Source organism: Lithobates pipiens, unplaced genomic scaffold, assembly GCF_037356315.1.
Source record: "Lithobates pipiens isolate NorthernLeopardFrog02 unplaced genomic scaffold, aLitPip1_a1.2 Scaffold_16, whole genome shotgun sequence".
Classification (NCBI taxonomy): Eukaryota; Metazoa; Chordata; class Amphibia; order Anura; family Ranidae; genus Lithobates; species Lithobates pipiens.
In genome coordinates, this window is record NW_027507748.1 from 436,406,495 (window position 1) to 436,419,954 (window position 13,460).

The following is a 13,460-nucleotide window of genomic DNA, read 5'->3' on the forward strand; positions in this document are numbered from 1 at the left end:
GCTATTGGTTACTGGCTATGAACTTCCTTATTCTAGTCCGGTCATACGTCATCATGTTCGAATCCGTCGGACTTTGGTGTGATTGTGTGTGGCCAAGTCCATTCATTCGGAAAGTCCGTCGGAAAGACTGTCGGATCTAGTCCCTCGAAAAGTCCTGTCGTGTGTACGCAGCATTAGAGGTGCAAAACATCCAAAGACACCAATGCTGGGATTCTACTATAATGGACTCTATCCTGTGCAGGTATGCTGGGGCAGCCACAAGCCTGACTTAGGGATTTGTTTAGGAAAAGACTGTTGCTTTTGTTCTACGGTTATGCCATGTTATTTGGGTAAAGCTTTTGAAACGTTGCTTTTGCCTTGTCTGAAGAAGGGGTGTATTGCAAGTAACCGGCACACATAGTCTACAGCTCAGGTCATGAAGACAGCAGTACAAGAGTTAATACAGTGTGAACACACAAGTGTTTACCAAGGGTAAGGAAGGTTCCTCTAGCAGCCTGTTGTAAGCGTGTACATATCACAGATGGGTTAGCCTCTTGCAGAAGGAATTGTTGTCGGCACTCTTTATGTAAACAGGTCGGTTTCCCATTGTCCACAGATACAAAAAAGGAAGAGTTAAGTGACTGCACGCATTTAATCCGTGCTAGGTGCATGGTGTGACCCCATTCCATTACTGGGAGTGAGCTAGCGGAGATATGTTGGACGGGAGGAGAGGGCATTGGCTTTGTGTGTCCCTTCCTTAAAGTGGTTGTAAACCCTTACAACACACTTTGACCTACAGGTAAGCCTAGATTAAGGCTTACCCATAGGTCCAAGAAATATCTCCTAAACCTACACGGTTTAGGAGATATTTGGCGAAAGACAGGCACCACTGTCTACGGCGCATGCACCGTAGACAGCGGCGCGCAGGCGCACTGAGCGCGCCGCGGTCAACGGTGATATGCCGCGAGTGGCGGCTCCCGTGCAAATGCGCGGGAGTGACGTCATCGTGGCTTCGCCGAATGACAGCGGCAAGACCCACCGAGAAGATGGATGCGCCGGACTACAGGGGACAGCGGTGAATTCGCTGGCTCCTGTGTCAGGTAAGTGACACATAATGAACTACTATGCGATGCACAGTAGTCCATTATGCTTTACCTTTGCAGGGAATGAAAGAGGAAGTAAACTCATCAGGGTTTACTTCCTCTCTAAAGTGTAAGTTCACCTTTACAGAAAAATTTGTAAGGGGAACTTACACAGGACCCCCTGCTCACCCCCCCCCCCCCCCCCCCCAGTCCTGCTGAACTGTTGCACGGCGATCTTCAGTTCTGAGCCCTGCTATAGCCACGTCACGGGTCCAGGGCTTAGAAATTCCCTTGCCATTCACGCATCTTTTTACCTGCTAACAGGACGGGCTACACGGCGCTGACCAACTAGAAAGCTCCCAAACGTCCCTTGTGACAGGGTGCGTTTTGGAGAAGCTGCAGGGATTTCTAAGCCCCGGACACGTGATGTGGTTATAACAAGGGAGACAATGGGAGATCGCTGCGCTAAATCTCAGCGGGACTGGGGGGTTGAAGTGTGGATCCTGTGTAAGTTCACCTTACTGATTTTTCTTTAAAGGTGAACTTACCCTTAAGGCTACTTTGACACTAAGGCATTTTTCAGGTGCTTTAGCTCTAAAAATAGCTCCTGTAAGGTGCCTAAAAACTGTCTCACCTGCAGCCCCAGTGCTTTCACACTGGGGTGGTGTGCTTGCAGGGCGAGAAAAAAAGTCCTGCAAGCAGCATCTTAGGGGCTGCACGGGACCACTGTATTTAGTGCTCCTAGACCTTCCCTGCCATTGAAATCAGTGGCCAGCAATGTCGAAGCGACTGCAACACACTTCGGCAGTGGCGTTTTGCTGGCGCTTTTAACCCTTTTTCACCCGCTAGCATGGGTTAAAAGCGCACTGCTAGTGGCCGAAAAGCACCGCTAAAACGACACTAAAGTGTTGCTAAAATTAGCTAACGTGACCAGCGCCTCAGTCTGAAAATGCCCTTAATGATACAAGTGACAGTAGTGGTGTATAGCAACATCAAGAGAGTCAACTAGAGTTCAGTAAAGGTACCCTATGTGTAAGGCAGTGACCCTTTCCAAGGTGCTCATCGTAGCCTAGAAGAACCCACCCCGGGGTAGGCCTCCTATGTGACCTGGCGCCCAACGAGGAGGGAAACATTGAGCAGGTACCACTTGCCTGCCGCTTATATGCATACAGGGCCACTAACATGTTTCTAATCATGGATAAACACTCCTTATGCCAATACATGTGCACAGCTGCCGAGACTCTGAGCCTGTAATCGATTTGTACAGGCTTCATGTCCGCATCTAATTCTAAACACTTGGTTATATACCTGCTGCAGAATTATGCTGATCTCAGCTGAAGAATCTGATCCATGTGAATAAGCCCTAATAGAAGATCTACCACCTAGGTTACTTTTTTATAACAAAAAGAACTTGACAAGGGTTCTAATACTTTCCCTCTCCGTCCAAAACTTAAAAAAAAAAAAAAAAAAAAAGGTTTTAGATTACATGCCCATGGACGTTTGCAGATGCAAGGAAACTCAAGCTTCAGGGCCTTTTTACATGGGGCAGATTCCATTGGGATCTGTGAGATAATCCCCTGCTGATTGGAGCAGAGCGGGCAATTGACATATCTGTGTGCGCTCAGTTTCTGCATGGACAGAGCCCACTCTGCTCTATAGGCGGCCCGAAATAAATAGACTCCACTGTCAGTTTACACCTGGCTACCTCCAATCCGCTGCGTCTTAATGGAAGAGGACTCCGTCCTAGGGTTGCCACATTTTCTTCAAGCCAAACTCGCACACTTTAGCAGCGCACAGAATTGTTTTTTGTTTTAGTATACACTCTATCAGGGATATGCAATTGTTGGACCTCCAGCTGTTGCAAACTACAAGTCCCATCATGCCTCTGCCTCTGGGTGTCATGCTTGTGGCTGTCAGAGTCTTGCTATGCCTCATGGGACTTGTAGTTCTGCAACAGCCAGAGGTCTGCTAATTGCATATCCCTGCACTATAGGATTGTAACAGACCTGGGACACCTTTGGGCACTCCAAAGAGATTTGTAATGTGGCTCACATAGTGCCCCCTTACCCTCCTGTCTAGCCCTGTTCCAAGTCATATTCCTGTCTGAACGTGTCTGGGTTTCAGGTGGACTGAAACCCGGACACAGGATTCAAGACCTGGACTGTCCGGGTGAATCCCGGACAGGTGGCAACTATACTCCGTCCTCTTCTGTTTCTGTTTTTTTTTTTTTTTTTTTTTTTTTTTTTTTTTTTTTTTTAGTGGGCCCGATAGGACCTGGAGATAGGCGAGTGTAAATGGACACAAGTCTGTTTACTCCCGCCTGTCCATAGGAATGCATAGACCTTCTGATCAGGTTCTGAAAAACTGATAGGCAGATCTGATTGGAATGCCTGTGGGCCTAAAACGCCTGGAATTTTCCTGCACCCAAGGTGACACTTACAGCTGGCCATAGTGCATGTGGCTGTATGTGTTTTTATTCTTTTTTTTGTCAACATTTATCCTTCTAGGTGTGTATGATGTATTTCCCAAATATGGAAGTTTTACATTCAGAAAAATATAGGCCTACCTATAGGTAAAAAGTCAGAGATGGGAGTTTATTCCCACTTTAAGAGGACCCTGCTCATAAGAGCTTACAATCTTATGCTGGCCATACACTATACGAAAAACTGGCCGAAATTCGGTCATTTAGACAATTTGTCTGTTTTTCTGCCAGTTAATGTGCACATAAATCGATAATTGTTGGGACATTTTTGAGCCTAAAAAAAGAACGAAAGACAAGTTTGGAAATTTTCTGCCAAACGAATGATAAATTTAAAAGGTTAATATGTTTCCTGTCCCAACTGTCTGCACTAGGTATATTATTATTACTTCAGGTACTTATATAACGCTATCAATTTACGCATTACATATATATTATACATTTACATCAGTCCCTACCCTCAAGGAGCTTACAATCGAAGGTATATGTATAAATAAATAATTTATGTCCACTGAACAATCGGTCATTACATGACGACCCTGTCGTTTGCCCTCACGGCCAAATGTTCATTTTTCGAAAAAAGGGGTTGGCCGATTTTTTGTATAGTGTATAGCCAGCATAAGCGGGTGGGGCAAGTGGTATAAAAGGTTATAACTGTTAGGCTGCTTTCACACTGGGGCGGTATTCAGGCGTTACAGCGCTAAAAATAGCGCCTGTGTAACGCCTGAAAAAAACCGGCCCCTTTAACTCCAGTGTGAAAGCCAGAGGGCTTTCACACTGAAGCGATGCGCTGGCAGGACGGTGAAAAAAGTCCTGCTAGCCGCATCTTTGCAGCGGTGAAGGAGCGGTGTATTCACCGCTCCTATACCGCTCCTACCCATTGAAATCAATGGGACACCGCGGCAATACCGCCGGCAAAGCGCCGCTGCAGCGGCGCTTTGCGGGCGGGTTTAACCCCTTTTGCGGCCGCTAGCGGGGGTTAAAACCACCCCGCTAGCGCCCGCACACCGCCGCTAAAACGACGGTAAAGCGCCGCTAAAAATAGCGGCACTTTACCGCCGACGCTGCTCCCGTCCCAGTGTGAAAGCAGCCTTAGGGATGAGCTGATATTAGTAATAAAAGATTAGTTGGAGTCTTCCCTGAAGAGATGAGTTTTTAGGGATCGCCTAAGGCTGGATTCACACCTATGTAGGTTTAGTGCTTTTTGCATATTTGCACTACAGAGCGTGTTACATAGGAAACAATGTTAAATGGACTGTAGTGCAAATCTGCAAAATGCACTAAAACTGCACAGGTGTGAATCCGGCCTTAAAGCGGAGGTCCACCCTAAAGTGGACCTCCGCTCATCGGAACCCTCCCCCCCTCCGGCGCCACAATTGGCACCCTTCAGGGGGGAGGGGGGTGCAGATACCTGTACAGTACAGGTATTCTGCACCCACTTCCGGGATAGCTCTCTGCGGAAAGGGGCGTAGATTACGCCCCTTTCCGCAAGTGCCCGCCCCTTTCCGCAAGTGCCCCGCTGCCTGCTGGAAAACACACATATCCCAGAGGCAGCGGGGACCGTCCTTATTGCGCAGCGCGATTCGCGCATTTGCGCAGTAGGGAAATGGGAAATGAAGCCGAAAGGCTCCATTTCCTGATTCCCATACCCAAGATGGCGGCGGCAGCACCCGACAGGCGATCTAGAGATTGGCTTCAGGTGCCGACATCGCGGGCGCGCTGGACAGGTAAGTGTCACTATTTTAAAAGTCAGCAGCTGCAGTATTTGTAGCTGCTGGCTTTAAAAAAAAAAAAAAAAAAAAAAAAAACGCGGAGTCCCGGCGGACTCCCGCTTTAAGACAGCTAGAGTATGAAATAGTGGGGCAGACTGAGGTAGAGAGTTCCAGAGGATGGGAGAGGCTCTGGAGAAGTCCTGGAGGGAGAAAACATGAAACAACTCGGTGGCCAAACTGAAGCGGACCAGTGTGAACCTGGCCTTGCTGGCCAGATCACCAGGTGAAAAGAAAGCCTAAAAACAGAAAACCAATGCAGCCACTGCTGGTAAAATGCAATCTGATATTTGCTTGCACTGCTTTCATTCCTTCAAATTTGAATCCAATCATTTTCTAATGTGACCAATAAGATAAAAGCAAACAATCATCAGGAGGGGTCAGTAGTGGTGCCCTATGTGTGTACTGTATCGTTTTTAAATGATGCAGCTGTGCTGTCCTAACTTGGCGAGCCTCTGCCGCACCGGCACCCCTCCCGATGTGCTCGGCGCCACCTAGCGGCAGCTACAGAACGGCGCTCTCATCTAAAGGTATCCGAGGGATGCCTCGTTCCCATAACACACCGTGATTGGTGCGGCCGGCTCCAGTAGCTGTGCTGGCTGAGGATTTTCTCTTCCCCACCCCCCCTCCTCCTCTCTGTCTCCTCTTTGCATGTCTGTGTGTCCGAGGGGAGGAAGAAAGGAAGAAAAGAGGGAGGGGAGGAAAGGAAAGAGAGAGAACGAGCCTGGTTCACTGTGCTGGGAGCTGCCACCTCAACATGGTGTGATTCCGCCTGTTCGCAGCCCGTCCTTTGGAGAGACAAGGGGAAGAGGAACACAATAGGGACCGGGAGACGGAGAGGAGGGACTGCTGCACCCCAATGAGGAGTTGGAGCTGTGCAAGGAGAGAGTGAGGGGAAGAGGAGAGGAGAGGAGAGGTCCTCGCCCTGCTGCTGCTGTGTCTGGATCCAGAGGAGAGGAGAGGAGCACACAGTCTGCCTGGGCTACTGAAGACAAGACTGGGCGACCATGGCCAATGACTCGCCTGCCAAAAGTCTGGTGGACATAGACCTCTCCTCCTTGAGGGTTAGTATTGATGCTCTTAGACCTCTGCTTCTTCAGGTTTGGTGGCCAAAGACCTCTCCTCTTTGAGGGTCGGTGGCCAAAGACCTCTGCTCCTTAAGGTTTGGAGGACATAGACTTCTCCTCCCTTTGAGGGTCGGTGGCCAAAGACCTCTGCTCCTCAAGGTTTGGAGGACATAGACTTCTCCTCCCTTTGAGGGTCGGTGGCCATAGACTTCTCCCTTGAGGGGTAGGTGGACATGGACTTCTCCTCTGTTGAGGGGTCAGTATGGGCAGATCTGTGTCTGGGGGTGCATTGAACACAAAGGAAAGCCCTGCAAGGTGTGGACAGGCCTGTGGGAGTCTAGGCTGCCTTGTACGCTCACTATGGATGAGCTGGAAGCCCAAGCAGCTGCTGATGCAGCCCCCCCACCCATATGATGGAGGCAGGGCTGGGCCCCTCTAGTCCAGCCTGTTTGTTTCAGGAGGCCGATGGGGGGCAGCTTTCTTTTCCGTCTTGTTTCTTTTATCTTTTCCCTGTTTCTTCTATATTCTCCAATGCCCCATGATGGGTGCCAGGATTGGAGATCTTTTCCAAGTCACACTGGCTTCCTTTGTTTGCATGTATTGGCATGTGCCTCAAGTGGGGAGAGGAAAAAAAAAAAATAGGGCGCAACAGCTGCATCCATCCCATCGTTACTCACATTTCCATCCTTAATACATGCTGACACACTATCTGTACACAACGCCTTTTTTTTTTCCCCCTTACAGGATCCAGCAGGCATCTTTGAATTGGTGGAAGTGGTGGGTAATGGCACCTATGGACAAGTATACAAGGTGTGTATAAAATACGTTACCTATGACAAGCGTGAGTCTGATGATAGTCCGTGTGTTTAGTACTTAAATGTTTATGAACGGTAATTGTTAGCTTGTTTGTCAAGAGTTGGCCATGCTTCAGGCTAAACTGAATACAGCATTTGGGAGACTTGGGTGAGGATGACACAAGTAGGATTTGTTGGCATAGCTAGGTTTGCATTCCCCCCCCCACCCATTAATGTGTTTTTCAGACCTCAAGTAGGCCGTTAGACAAACTGGGTGATGGTATATTGACTCGACTAAGCACGTGATCAAAAAGGCTGTCCTAATGGCATGGACTGCAGAGTTTTGCTTTGGTCCTTGGTCCACTGAGCTGTTTACAATATCCAGGGGGGTATATGGTTCATGATGTTGAACTGTCCTTGTATATTGCATATACTCCTTCCTGTTGTGACCTTTAAGGATTTTTGTTGTTATTATAGAGTAATGTCTTTTTGCTTCACTGGGGGTTGCAGAATAGAGAACTCTGCTTAATTACAGTAAATGAAAGGAACATCTCTTGGGGTTGCTTGACTCCGCAGTGACTTGTTTTACAGATGCGGAATATCTAGTGTGCCCTTTCCCTGGTGACTTGTTCTACCTACGTGACAGATCATAGTTTTTTTTTTTTTTTTTTTATGAAATAAAAAATAAACAAAAATGGGCTTATCCTTTAACGTTTATTACTGCGGGCAATGGAACGTGTGATTGAAAAGAAGATGAAGGTTTTGCAAATCAAAGTTGTAGGCCATTAGACAAGCAGGATGTCTAAAACTCCAGACTGGACTGAAAGTGTCAGTCACTATTATTATTATTATTATTATTATTTTCTGTAGCACGACATATGTCCTAAAACACTTTGTTTTACTGGTACCTAGCTAGCATGTCAGGTTTCCTACTGTTGGGACCCATTCTAGGTAAGTTCTTACAGCACAGGATGTAGAACTTAGTGAATTTAAGGGCTGAAGGTCTTTTTACCTGCATGGAAACCCCCCAATCCTTACCTTCGCTCCTTTCCAATCCAACGATCTTCACAATCGCCTTGTTGTCTCGGAAGAGTGGAAGTCCATGCAAAAACTAAAATCCCTGCATCTATAGCCACCAACATTCTAACACTAACCTCTCTAGCCCTGAAAAGGGGGGGCCCAAATCAGTATACATTTTTTATTTATTTTTTTTTCTCCCCCCCTTCTATAGACGATCGGACTCGATCTCCAGTGGTGGAAGCTCCGATTCCACACCGAGCTGTCAGCCGTGGCTTCGTTGTGTGGGCAGGTGCAGAGGACATGTCTGTTAGGCTCGGTTCACACAGGGGTGACTTGTCCAGGCGACTTCGCCGCCTGACAAGTCGCTCCCCGTTCTGTTCTATGGAACCGTTCTAATAGGAGCGACTCAAGTCGCTCCGACTTAGAAAAAAGGTTCCTGTACTACTTTTGCGGCGACTTCGGGCAACTTGCATTGACTTCTATACAGAAGTCGTTTTGCAAGTCGCCGCTGAGGTCGCGGCGCTGCAATTCGTGCCGTGTACTGTGTGTACCGAGCCTTAATGGATGCCACATAGTAAACTTTATGGGTGACATCACTGCCCATTAATTTCACAGCCGTTGTTGGATATGTCCTCTGCAGAGCTTCCACCGCTGGGGATTGGGTCGACTTGCCTTCAGATATGGTATGCATGCAGATTATTTTTCTTTTTTTTTTTTTTCTTTTCAGGGCTAGATAGGTTAGTGTTAGAGGCTATAGATGCAGGGATTTTAGTTTTTGCATGGACTTCCACTTTAAGACTGGGTTCACACTATTGCCGCATGCAGCTCACTTCAGGGGTCCAGTGCATCATTCACCAATTCAGATCTGAATTTTTGGCCTGAATTCAGACCTGAAACAGACCAAAAGACGCATTGGACCCCTGTGCAAATTCACACTGGATCTGTAGCGGAAATACAGTGCCTTGTAAAAGTTTTCACCCACCTTGGCATTTTTTTGTGTTTGTTGCCTTACAACTTGGAATTACCATGGATTGAGGATTTGCATAATTTAATTTACTGAACATGGCCACAATTTTGAAGATGGGGTATTTTTTTTTTTTTTTGTATTGTGAAGCAAACAACAAATATGCACATTGAGTTTTTCTGTTATGTTGGCCCAACTATTCACTCCCCTAAAGTCAATACTTTTGTAGAGCCACCTTTTGCTTCTATCACAGCTCCAAGTCACTTCGGTCTCTATGAGCTTGCTATATCTTAACACTGGGATTTTTTTTCCCATTCCTCCTGGCAAAACTGCTCCAGCTCCTTTGAGTTGGATGGTTTGTACTTGTGAACAGCAATCTTTAAGTCTGGCTACAGATTTTCTATTGGATTGAGGTCTGGGCTTTGACTAGGCCATTCCAACACATTTACATATTTTCCCCTTTAAACCACTCGTGTTGCTTTAGGAGTGTGTTTGGGGTCATTGTCCTGCTGGAAAGTGAGCCTCAAATCACACAGAGTGGTACAGGTTTTGCTCAAGAATATCCCTGCATTTAGCACCATCAGTTTCCCAGTCCCAACTGCTGAAAAACATCTCCACAGCATGATGCTGCCACCACCATGCTTCACATGGTGTTCTTTGGGTGATGTGTTGGGTTTGCACCAGACATAGCATTTTCTTTGATGACCAAAAAGTTAAATTTTAGTCTCATCTGATCAGAGCACCTTCCTCCATACGTTTTGGGAGTCTCCCCTATGGAGCGTACTGCTTATTGTCGTCCTATGTACAGATACTCCAGTCTCTGCTGTGGAACTCTGCAGCTCCTCCAGGGTTACCTTAGGACTCTGTGCTGACTCTCTGATTAATGCCCTCCTTGCCCGGTCCGTGAGTTTTGGTGTGTGGCCGTCTCTTGGCAGGTTTGCTGTTGTGCCATGTTCTTTCCATTTTTGTTTATGATGGTGTTTGTAGATTATAAAAAAAAAATATCCAAATCTTTGATGATCCTTAACTCTGACTTGTACTTCTCAACAACATTGTCCCTTACTTGTTTGGAGAGTTCATTGGTCTTCATGGCAGTGTTTGGTTAGTGCTGCCTCTTGCTTAGGTGTTGCAGCCTCTGGTGAAAGGTGTGTGTGTGTGTATGTAACTACAGATCATGTGACGCATAGATTGCACACAGGTGGACATCATTTCACTTACTGTGACTTCTGAAGGTAATTGGTTGCACCAGAGCTTTTCATGGGCTTCATAACAAAAGGGGTGAATACATACGCACATGGCAATTTTATCTTTTTTTTTATTATTTCTGAAAAAGTTTTATGTAATATATATTCTAATTTTACTAAACCAACTTAGACTATTGTGTTCTGATCCATCACATAATTGAGATTAAAAAACATTGAACTAAAGGCTGTAATGTAACAAAATCGGTAAAAAGCCAAGGGGGATAAATACTTTTGCAAGAGACTGCATGTGAACCGGCTCCATAGAGAGCCGGTCACAATCTCCTACCATGTGGGTTTCTCCACATCCAATTCGCATAGGTGGGAACCCAGCCTAAAGCAGAACTTCATTCTCTTAATCAACATTGACTATTTTTAATCCTTATGCTGCTAGTGTTAGTTAATAGATAGGAAAGTATATTATTTAATTGTTAACCTTTTCTTTACATTTGTTAAGGTACTAGCTGGTTTCAGGCCTAGGCAAATTGCTACATACATGCATACATGTGCCTTTTAGGAGGGGAGGAGGAGTTTACTCAGCACACCTTCCTGCATACATGCCCGCCTGAGGTAAGGGCAGCTGGATTCCAGAAAGCAAATGTTACTTAAATCTTTTGCCCTTAGACCCCTTTCACACTGAAGTGCTCCAAAACTGCCCATAAAACATTGGGCGTATTTGCAGCGTTAGTAGTTACACTTTTTTACGGTCACATGACTCAAAAGAACCATTTTGCAGTATTTTTTTAATGCATTGGTAAGGAGCCTTCAAGCTCTTCCAATTCATTTCGCTTTTTTAAGCACTCCAAACATGCTGCTTGCAGGACTTTTTTCACCACCCCTCCAGCGCACTGCCCCGGTGTGAAAGCATTCATTGATCTTAATGGAAATAGTTTTTTGTGAGCTTTTCAGGTGTGCCCAAAAAAAAAATGCACCTGAAAAGTGCCTCAGTGTAAAAGGGGTCTAACTTAAGATAGCCACGGCCAGAAATGCTAGGGTATATATATATATATATATATATATATATATTTTTTTTTTTTTTTTTAATGATTCCTCAGCAAAATAAAGCATGGAGACATGGATGGGTGAGTTTGCTTTGAATATTTAAAAATTAACTAAATAGTGTGGGGTCTTTTTTTTGTCTTGTTTTGCTTGGGTGCATTGTAGTTCCACTTTAAGGCAGGACTATGGTTTTTATAGCAAGATTGAACCCGTTTGCTTGACTTATAAGTTGCGCATGCCTGCAATTCTATTTGCACCTAAAAATGCAAGTGGGGAAATTTCCCCTTTTAGGCATATGTCAGGTAGATGACTTTGCTCTTAGAGACATACCGTCGGTGGCAGGATCATGCAGGAGAACCTCCCGTTTGCCTACCTGAATAGCTCCAAACACTGCTGTATGTTTTTTTTTTTTTTTTTTTTGCTAGTGTTATCCCAAAGGCTCCACCAGTGAGGGGGCTATTCTATTGTGACTAGTAAGTGGTCAGCATCAAGATCACCCATGTAAGAGGACCCATACTAGGATTGCTTGTGGTAACCTGACCAATGGCATTGTAGGTCTAGGGATGAAACTTATGACTTGCAATTAGTGTTCACGAAAAGTGCTTAGAAAAGTTTTTTCCAACTGCAGTTGCTGGGCCCCAAGTTGGTCATCCTACCATTTACTACTACTCAACATGTGGGGAAAAATGTTCTGAAATGGCTCAGTGACTACACATGAAGGTAGCCCTATGCTTAATGGTCCTGCCTAAAAATCTGGTGAGGTTTGAATGCCAACTTCGATGCTTATTTGATATTGACAGGCAAATCCGTGATAACCAATTAACCTTGTTATAAAAGCCAATACAGTAAATAAAATTAAAGGTTTGACTTTAGATTAAAATGATTGACGTTAACTAGACCAGTGGTCTCCAAACTGCGGCCCTTGGGCTGAATGCAGCCCATTGCATACCCATATCTGGCCCTTGGGGCCCTGTTCCTCCCACTGGCACTAACGACAGGACGTTTTCTACTCACTGGCCACAGGCCTAAGGTCTGAAGTACAGTAAACCAGCCATTATTTTATAAAGTTAGGAGACCCTTGTCCTAGACCAGGGGTCAGCACCCTGTAGATGGCGGTCTGGGCTTTTTGACCCGCCATCTCAGAGGATCAGAGTGCAATGCAGAGGGACTACTTGTAAAGTTGGAGCTGTAGTAGGGCGCAAGAGTCACATAAGCGGATGCCTCCTCTGTAGTGTTGGCTCTCCTGTCCCATGTGGAGTGATACCAACTGCACTCCACCTCTTATCCCTGCTAGCAGTGTCTCCAGAGTGGTGCCAGCAGCAGGAAAGAGGAGATCTTCAAGTCAGTTTGAAACAATACACTGAGCATAATACTACAGGGCTGCTGATGCGCTGCAGTTTACACACACACACACTGCGGGTGCAGTGCCTGCTGCTTTCCTGCGGGTTTGCTGCTTAGTCATAGATTTCTATTATATCCTGTTTTACCACCCCCAACTTTATGCGTGAATAAAGTGTTGGGTGTTGCTGCTGAATGCAACTAGGGGCACATTCACAAGTGCGGCAGGCACTGCTGCTCCTCTGCGATCCGAGTGTGACAGGTGGTGAGGAGGTGATATGTTGGCTCCTCCCCACCTGATTCAAAAGCATGATTTTTAAATTTAATAATTCCTCCCCCCCACAAATTCTTTTGGTGGTATTTGATCACCTCTGGGTTTTTTTTTTTTTTTTTTAGATAAATTGGCATCACTGATAGACATTGATAGGTGGCACTTGTGGGCATTGATAGGTGCCACTGATTACTGGCACTTATGTACTGGTGGGCACTGATTGGTGGCAATGGCAGGCGGTACTGGTGGGCACATATGAGATGGCTTCACCTCTTCCTGTTCAGGACTGATGTCCCTTCAACATAAGCCAGTGATCGGGTTATTTTTCTTCTCGTGCTGTCAGCTTGAGAAGAAAAAAAAGATTATCGGTCTTCTGTTTACATAACGTGATCAGCTGTCATTGGCTGACAGCTGATCATGTGGTAAGGGGCCAGGATCGACCCCCCCCCCCCCCCTT

General features: G+C 46.0%; 1 protein-coding gene across 4 annotated transcripts in view; it reads left to right on the plus strand.

Annotated features, from left to right (window-relative positions):
- The first annotated feature begins 5,938 nt into the window (after positions 1 to 5,938).
- Positions 5,939 to 13,460, plus strand: part of MAP4K4 (mitogen-activated protein kinase kinase kinase kinase 4) — a 271,290-nt gene continuing 263,768 nt past the window's right edge. For all 4 annotated transcript variants that reach the window (XM_077482654.1, XM_077482655.1, XM_077482656.1 and 1 more), the window contains exons 1-2: positions 5,939 to 6,373; positions 7,121 to 7,186. In XM_077482654.1, coding sequence (XP_077338780.1) covers positions 6,317 to 6,373; positions 7,121 to 7,186 — 123 coding nt within the window. In that variant the 5' untranslated portion in view covers positions 5,939 to 6,316. The remainder of the gene's footprint in view (positions 6,374 to 7,120; positions 7,187 to 13,460) is intronic.